At 28.4% G+C, this 9,145-nt stretch overlaps 1 protein-coding gene and 1 non-coding gene across 2 annotated transcripts; one reads left to right on the top strand and one right to left on the bottom strand.

Moving 5' to 3' along the window:
• Nucleotides 1–360: 360 nt before the first annotated feature.
• On the bottom strand, nt 361–445 carry TRNAM-CAU (transfer RNA methionine (anticodon CAU)). Its single transcript is given in 2 exon segments — nt 361–396; nt 408–445. It is a non-coding gene; the product is annotated as a tRNA-Met (tRNA).
• Nucleotides 446–519: 74 nt separating this feature from the next.
• On the top strand, nt 520–2,954 carry LOC110661430 (uncharacterized). The gene is made up of 2 exons (XM_021820062.2): nt 520–676; nt 1,915–2,954. Exon 2 carries the CDS (start codon nt 1,936–1,938, stop codon nt 2,452–2,454), a length of 519 nt encoding a protein of 172 aa, XP_021675754.2. The 5' UTR covers nt 520–676; nt 1,915–1,935; the 3' UTR covers nt 2,455–2,954.
• Nucleotides 2,955–9,145: the final 6,191 nt, after the last annotated feature.

The following is a 9,145-nucleotide window of genomic DNA, read 5'->3' on the forward strand; positions in this document are numbered from 1 at the left end:
AGCTTTTATGAATTTCCACATGTTACATTTCATTGGAATAAATTAATTATTTGACTAATTATGCGAATAATCTAATGATTTCTTAATTAATTAAAAAATTTTAAAAATTAGGTTGGGGAATATTTACACTCTATTTGGATGAATGGAGAAGGAGAGAGAAAAATAAGTAAGGTAAAATGAATTTGAAAAAAAAAAAAAATATATATATATATATATATATATATATATATATATATGTATTGTTATTTTATACCTATCCGAACCCAATTTTCTTCCTCTTTTCTCTCCTACAATTTTTCCAAACAGGGTTCTAATTTAAAGAAAAAAAATAAAGTTTTAATAACCAAAATGGAAAATTAATGGGGTGAGAGAGGCTCGAACTCTCGACCTCAGGATAACTCAGAAGCTATGAGACCTACGCGCTAGCCAACTGCGCCACCACCCCAGCCGTGAGCTTTTTGCTTCCATATACGTAGTAAACTTTATCCGTTTCTGGGTTACATAGTTCCCAATAATTCAAGGAAGCAATGAAGAAAAGGCTTGTTTCGTCTCCAATCCGACAATCGCCGCCTTCTCAGTTCCTACTTCCTACATATTTGCATGTGACTCATCCAAATCTATCTGTGTTTCAGAGAGCAGTTTCTACTCACATATATAGTTGGCTGCATTTTACGAGGTACTGTTCTTTACACATTGTTGGTTAATTAATTACTGCTTATGGGTTCTTAATTCTGCCCCTTTTTCTAGTGTAGCTAAGTGATTTTCTTGCCATTTACAGTAGAGAGTTTGATTTGGTATGGTTTGATTTTCTTGTGGCTTGTAAAAGCAGAATTAGTACTTAAAAGGATATGGTTTAATTGTTCTTTTCTTTTTATTTGCTGTGGCTAATGTTATTTCTGGGTTGGGATTTAATTAATTAAAATGTATTCTAGTAACTATTCAACGTTTTATAAGCAGATCAATGATAGGACTTAAATGGTAAATGGAGAGGGGGAAAGAAGAAAAGAAAAGAGAGCAGTAGAATTAGGGGATTGGGGGATGATCAAACCCTAATTCTTTATTTTGTGTTGTTACTCTATTTTACTAGCTGTTTGGACTATTTTCCCCCTTTAGGAGAAATGAAGGCAGAATTTTTTTTACCCTAATGTTGTGGAGGTTGGAAGAATGCTCCTAAATGGAGCATTAATTTGATAGAAAAGGAGAAGGAAAGAAATTTTCGTACCATCGCTGAGGAAGATCTTAAAAAAGGTGAAAACATAATGGTCTGCTAATTTATGTGGGAGTCAATTTAATCATTGATTATTTAATGGGCACATTAAGATTCATACATGATCATCAGTGGTGTTTATACTGTCCACATTATTATTATTTTTTTATTATGGGATTCAGATTATTATGAATATATGTTTTTAGGTGTCAGTATGATAAAAGTGCATTATCTTCGGTCACCAGTTCCCAGGTCTTATAAGAGTTAAAAGATAAAGTTGGGCAGAATATATAACTGCTAGGCTTTATCTATTTGGATATATGTTGGTGAACAGGCAAATAAATCATGGCATATCATGCAAATGACGTCATCGACAATGAGTTTCTTCACTCTAATGTTTAAATGTAAAAAGGGTTTCATATGATGATTATTAGATTCCATGTGACATCTTATAAACTTACAGATCAATTTTATTTGTTAGAACATTTGTATGGCATGGTGTTTTACATGTATTGCAAATCATATTTTGTTTGTTCTCCAACCAGATAGTTGAGATGTTGGACTGATGGAATAATAAGCAACTGAATGATGCATGGACAATAAAGCTATCTTGCAGTCATATTACAAATGATTTCTTTCCATCAAATCAAAATTCATGTGCAGAGTTATGATTTAAATGCCCTCTCTATATAATTTTATTCCTGCAGTTTATATACTTAGGAAACAAAATGGAGAACAGGCGAAATGTGAATGCAATTGGAACACAAGATAGTATTATTATGAAGTCTTTGGAAAAAAAAGAGCGGTTGAGGAGCCGTAACGATATTATGACTCGTCGTCTAAAGAACCGAGAACGGCAACGTAGATACAGGGCCAGGAAACGCCTTGAAGCAGATATGAAAAAGTCTTCTGTCACAAACCATTCAACTACACCACAAGGAGATTTGGAAATTAATGAAAATCATAACAATTACATTACCCGTGTTCATTGTAAACGAAATTGGAAAAAAGATGCAAGAAGAGCTCATGCATGTAAAAATCTACCAGAAGTGCCTAGTGCAGCTGTTGTTTCTGGTCTGACCTTAAGTACTGAAAGTCAGACACAGTCTGCCCTTGAAGCAGCAATAGAACCACCGCTAGAGAGGAAAAGCCATTCAGAGAATTTACTTAGCTTGCAAAGTAGTGAAACAAAAACCAATCTTGGTAGAAGAGATTGGAAGGCTGAAGCAAGAAGAAAGAAAAACTAAATTGGTTATTACCAGTTTGGATGAATGAATACAGGTTGTGAAATTGATTGCTGGATACAGGTTGTGAAAAATATTGAAGTTCTACTGGTGATAAAAGTTGATGCTGATGTGGTAGTTCAAATGTTGTGATGTGGTGTAGGAAGTCTTATTATCTTTATTCTTTGGTAACCTTTTTACAGCTTCTGCTGTTGCAGATCTAGAAGGGAATCGCAGAAGTATAGCCAGCATGTTAACAGTTTGATTTCCAACAGTTTTAATTGCTGTAAGAATGTTGATATTGGAAGATGATCTTAGGCTTGACACCTGCTCATTTGTTAGGGTCATGTCAGTGATGTGGAATAATTTTAAAATGTGATATTAATGTAAGATTATTGCACATAGAATCTTTCCTACCATACTTCAGGCATTCAAGGCTAGAATCTTTCCTACCATATATACTGCAGGCATTCATGGCAAATTAAATGTGAAACTTTGCTTACATAAAAGTATTGCTTTCTTTATTTTGGGTTTTTTGCACATATTTTTCTGCATATCTTTCTAGCTGGGAAAAGGATATGATTCTTCTATTTCAAGCCTTCTTTCTTTCTTTCTTCTTTTCCTTCTTTTTTCCCCCTTTTATTTTTGAGGTGCTATTTCAAGTCATATTCTGAACATATTAATACAATAATAATTCTTCTTCAAATTTTGATGCTATGAGCTTATGATTTAGAAGGTTTTGGGCATTCTTTTGAAACTTTGGTATCACGAACTGTCAATTATATGGTCTTTACCTAATTGTGTGGCCTGATTTTTTACTTTTTCTTCCAATGTGGAGAATTAATAATGTAATGCCGCCACATCTTACACCGTTTGCTCTCTGTTATAGTTTCAAAATTCTTATTCTCTTACTAGTAGCACTCCGGGAAGATGGGGAAGAGTAAAGATGTCCAACCCTGCATAGAACATACTGTTATTTTTTGGGTTTTGTAGGTGGAAGATAGTGGAACCGAGTAGAGTTCTTTTAGGCCATTCCGTAAACAATGGTTGAGGAGATAAGATAATTACTTCCAACATTGGTAACAGTGCACACCTTGAGCCTAATATTGGTAATTCTATTGGAAGTATAGCTGCTGTATACAAGACATCTGTCATTATCAACTTTAGTTAAACTTGTGCTTACCTGCATGTGTATGATGTTAGGAAACGAACAAATGAGGTTCGTCGTACATAAACTTTTGCGTTTGTGTTAATGCAGCTGCTGATGGTTATGTTACTGGTAGTTGACTTTGTTGCTTCTACGGGTAATATAGTTTATAATTACTAAATAAGCATTCAACATCCAGAAAAGCTGGATTAAGCTATTCTGTAAATAGAGTTCCTTAATTTTTGTGCGTACTGTTACAAATTCTTGGGATGGTGTCAAGAAGCGAAATCTTTGTGCTGTTGTTAATTTCTCCTATAAAATTGGTATGCTGGTTTTTATTTCTTTCATTTCTGCAAGAATGCAACTTTTGGACCTGTGGGTAATTTACCCATTTTCAGATTTAGTTTTAGATTTATTTTTTTCCAATCATCCCTCAACTTTGGAGTTTGTTACACTTTTATCTATCATTTTCATTTTGTTATCATAAAGTCTCTCAATGTAAAAATGTTACGTAAAAGCCCCTCAAGTTAATAAAGCATTACATAAAAGTCCCTAATGCAAGAATCTTATCATATCTTCAATCAATATGATATAAAGTGTCACATATGAAATTCATATTAATCTCTCTTACAATCTCTACTTCATATTTATTAAATTTATTCAAATGTCTAGAAATTATATTTCTTACTTGATTAAAAATTAGGTAATTGTGCCACTCGAAATATCCACCTTTAAAATTAGAAAATCTAACATACTTATCCAATAGCTTTTGCACCTAAAAAGTTTTATTTTTATTTTATAGTGACTCTGTTATATATCAAATTGATCAGAGATATAATAGAATTTTACCTTGAGGGACTTTTATGTAACGCTTTTTAAGTTGAAGAACTTTATGTAACGTTTTTAAGTTGAGAGATATTTATATAATATTTTTTAAGATGAGAGGCTTTTATATAACGTGTTTTAAATTGAGAGACTTTTATGTAATATTTTTTAAGTTAAAGACTTTCATGCAATGTGTTTTAAGTTGAGGAATCTTTATGTAATATTTTTTAAGGTGAAGAAATTTATAATAATAAATGAAGATGAGAGTTGAAAGTATAATAAATTCTAAAATTGAGTGATAGTTGATAAAAATTAACCTTTAATTTTACCATATTTGGTGGTGGGATTAGGAAGAATTGGCAAATAATATAACATATGTTGCAGTTTCTTTTGGCTGCAAAATGATCTGTAGGATCTTTATAGCAGAATTCGGTTCAAATTAAAAAATCGAATCGAACCGAGTTAATTCAGTTCAATCGATTTGGTTTTAAAATTCAATCGGTTTAGTTCAGTTCGGTTTTACATTATAAAAATTTCGGTTATTTCAGTTTGGTTCGGTTTTGAAGAGAAAAAAATTGGTTAAACCGAAGCGAACAGAATAGTAATTTATATAGTCAAATCGAACTAAATCGAACGGAATCGATTTTTGAATTGATTTATTTTTATGAAAATTTTGTGAATTATATTTAATTATATATATATTAATTGTTTAATTTTATTGATTAATGGTTATTAAGTTCAAATCAAAGTTAAAATTAGATCAAATAACTTAAAAATCAAGTCTAAATTAAAAAATAATTAAAAATCAAACCGATCAGTTTAAATCAAACCAAATCAAAATAGAGCGGTTCGGTTTGATTCGGTTTTTCACCTATTTTGATTTGATTTGATTTCTAAAATTTACGATTCAATTTTTATAATTTAATTCAGTTTGATTCGATTCAATTCGAACCGAATGCTCACCCCTGTTTATAACAGTGCAGAACTCTTTTGGGGGTCAAGACCAATTTTACCTGTTAATTTTTATGCACTGATATTATCTCAGCAAAGATTTATTTATTTTTTTTTATTTCCGTGATGGCGTTGTAGTTGGAAACTGATATTTTTTTTCATAAAATAATTATAAAAATTTTATTAATTTAATAAAAAAATATTTTTTTTTCAAATAAAATATACATAATATTTTTTAAAAAAATTATTAAATAAATTATATGTGATAAATTTTTTAAAAAATTATTAAACAAATTTTCATTCATTACAGGAAATATTAAAATAATTAAAATATTACAGAAAAAAAAATAATATTTTTTGAAAATAATATAAAATGAGTTGTAAAATTGTTAAAGAATTGCGTTACGCTCCTTGTAATATTTTTTTTTCCTTAAATTAATAAATTTGTCATTAATTATTTTGTAAAAAATAATTATTTTATAAAAATTATATAGTATGAATAATAAATTTATGTGCAATTATTTTATTTTTCATGATAAAGTAAATTAAGTAATAGTAGAAGACAGTTAAATATTATTATTATTATTATTATTATTATTATTATTATTATTCCAGCTCACATGTATTCAGAGAGTGTATAATTCGGAATGGCCAACTATTATATATATATATATTTCTGAAAATGAAACTCTTGAGACAAGTTGATGCCATACTTTTAATTGACACTTACGTTTAATGATTTTTAATGGTACCGTTTAATGAAAAAATTTACAAATTTTCAATTAGGGCTGTTAGATACCAAGTTGGAATTTTAATATGAGTTAATTATATTAAAAATAAATAAATAAATAAATAAAATTTATAAAATTCAAAGTAAATATTAAAAGTGATGTGAAATGATCAAATTGATCTCTAAAAAAAAAAAAACAAAAAATATTGATTGAAAACCTAGAAAATTACTTCTGTCCAATGCATATTTAGAAAATTAAGAAGCCTACTAGATAAAATTTGGTGAACATTTTAACCTAAATGGGCCTTTTGCGAGGAAGTAGGAGAACAATGCCCTAAAGCTATATCCCTATAAAAAGACCATTTTGCCCTTTATGATCATAACTGCACTTTGCCTTCCTAAACTTCTACTTTTTTTCAATGAAATCTTTTTAAGCTCTTATTAAATACATTGAAACTGAAAGTAATTGAAACTGAAAGTAATTGAAACAGTGAAACAAAACTCTCAATTTTCCTGTGAATTTTTCCCCCTTTTTCGAATCCTTTAAATAGAAGTAATTCTAATCCTAAATGATAAGGAAAAAAAAGCCCCAAGTTTTTATGTATGATTTAATTATTCCAAAGAAAATTAAGAATTAGTATAAAATTAGGAAAATAGAGAATGGAGCAATGACAAATCTATTGGAGCATTTGGCAAATCAACTAGCTAGACTGGGGCAGCATTTTGTCTAATTTGAAAAGGCCATATCTTCATATCCAACCTCCATTGTAGTTCATATAAATTAACTTAAGAAAGCTTTGGGTTTTTTTAATTTCTAATGAATTAAATTTCAGGCCAAATTTCAATTTGTAGTTTTAGATATAAGAAAAATAGTTAACAATCCCAACTTTAAATATTCAAGTGTCTCTCATTTTTAGTATTATTGTTGAAACCACTATTAAGAAATTTTTTTTTTTAAATATGTTAGAGCGCTAAAAAATAATTTAAAATTAAATCTGATAAATTTTAATTATTAAAATATTAAAATAATAAAATAATTTTTCTGAAATTATTTCTTTTAGCAGCATTTAAATGAATACTAAAAATAGTTAACATGATTATAAAAATGAGCATAAAATATGCAACATAAGATATACATAGCTATTTAACCCATAAAATGAAGTCTAGAGCTTATGAATAAAAGTATACCAATATAAAGCTTAGGATATCTACTTTCATTCGGTATATCACTTGCTCTTTAATTCCAAAAATGATTAAATAAATAGTTATTGGAAAAGGAAAGTGCTCTCAACTCTTCTCCAAAATTCCTCAAATCACTTAGTGGTTTAAAAATGGATTTATAGTTATCTAATTTCATTTGGTACTGACCACATACCCGAATAAATTCTCTCTCTCTCTATATATATAAGAGGATATAAATACAAAATAAGCTAGGAGAACAAAGAAAGACAAGAAAACAAAAAAGTGATAATTTTTCCATGAACAGCATTTAAAGCATGCATATCTTAATTATTATCTTCTCTGTTTTTTTCTATCCTCACCACATTGTCTCAAATCTTCAAAGCTCCAATCCAGATCTCCTCGCCCTTCACCACTTCCTTCAAATTCCATTGTTCCTGTATTATTTAGACAATGATGATTCTTCCTTATCTTCCTTGTAATCACCATGGAACTTTTGCCAATTTTCTTATAAGGTTGGCCTAAGTTTCCTGACCAACTTCTTTCTACCTCTATACAACATATTTTTCTATAAGCCTTTTCTCCATCATACTCTGTGCCAGAGTCATTTCTATGCAAGTCTTGGCAAGTGAGGAAATTGAGACTCATGATTATTAAAGAGATGAATGAAGACAAGTGAAGGAGAGATCTTTACATCCATATCTATATATTATCCATATAAAGCAAGAAAGTTGCTGCTTGGTGTTGTTATGTAGCATTTTAAGAGAAGAGTTTTTCTTAATAACATATTTCTTCTTAGTTTTTTCAAGTGGCACTTACTATATATAAATTATTATATTTTATAAGTATAATAATTATTATCTTTTATACTAAGTATTTAATTTTATTTTTATTCAATTCTCTTTGTAATTTCCTTTTAAATATCTTTATTATTATCATTTTTACCATAATTTCATGATTAACTAATTAAAAATGTCAAATATATTTCAATAATTTTATAAATTTCTTATTTAATGATTCTTAAATTTTTAAGTATTTTTAATTATAAAAATTTAAAAAATTATACATATTAAAAATAATAAAATAATTTAAAATTATACTATAAAGACAGTCACATTGAGTTAAATACTTTATCCTCTCACTCCTTCTTATATATTTAATAAATTTTAATTTACTTTAGTATCGTTTTATCTTTATTTATCCTATTTTAATATGCATTTAATAAAGACATAATGAATTATGAAAAAATGAAATAAAATGTTATTTTCATATTTATGATAAACAAAAAATTTATATTAATATTTAATTTTCATTATTTTTTATATTTTTTATAGTATAATTAATAAATAATTAATATTATTACTTTGGTTAATATTAGTCGTGTTATACTGTTTTATTATTGTCTAGAAAATGTCACACCTTACCCCTCCGTAAGGCATAACATGATCTCGTAGAATATTTAATGAGCTACCGAACTTCCCCTACCGATAACTCATTAAGTACCCTACAAGAGATTTTAAAACGATTTTCTTACATTTTAGAAGTGGTAAGCATTTTAGTGAGAATTAAAAACCATTTATTCAAGTTTAAATACTAGTAAAAATTTTTGTCCATTTTACTTTTGCCGCAATTTTTATAAAAATTTTGTGAGTTAGTTTCTTTTGGAGAAAACCGTTCTTCAAATACCTGAGAAAAACACTCCCAAAAATGTTTCACAATTTCCAACCTCCAATAAATCACAATTCAACTCCAATCAATTCATTTCAAGATAATTCCACAATCCAAATCAAATTTATCAACTCAGAATAGTTAATAATTCCATTCACAAAGCATAAAGTAGGAATTTCATATGTACAAATATTAAATTTACAGAAGAAAGTCCA

This window comes from Hevea brasiliensis, chromosome 18, assembly GCF_030052815.1.
Source record: "Hevea brasiliensis isolate MT/VB/25A 57/8 chromosome 18, ASM3005281v1, whole genome shotgun sequence".
NCBI classification, from domain to species: Eukaryota; Viridiplantae; Streptophyta; class Magnoliopsida; order Malpighiales; family Euphorbiaceae; genus Hevea; species Hevea brasiliensis.

Excerpts from the sequence above, each read along its gene's own strand:
- LOC110661430 (XM_021820062.2), top strand. The coding sequence starts at position 1,936 with ATGGAGAACAGGCGAAATGTGAATGCAATTGGAACACAAGATAGTATT.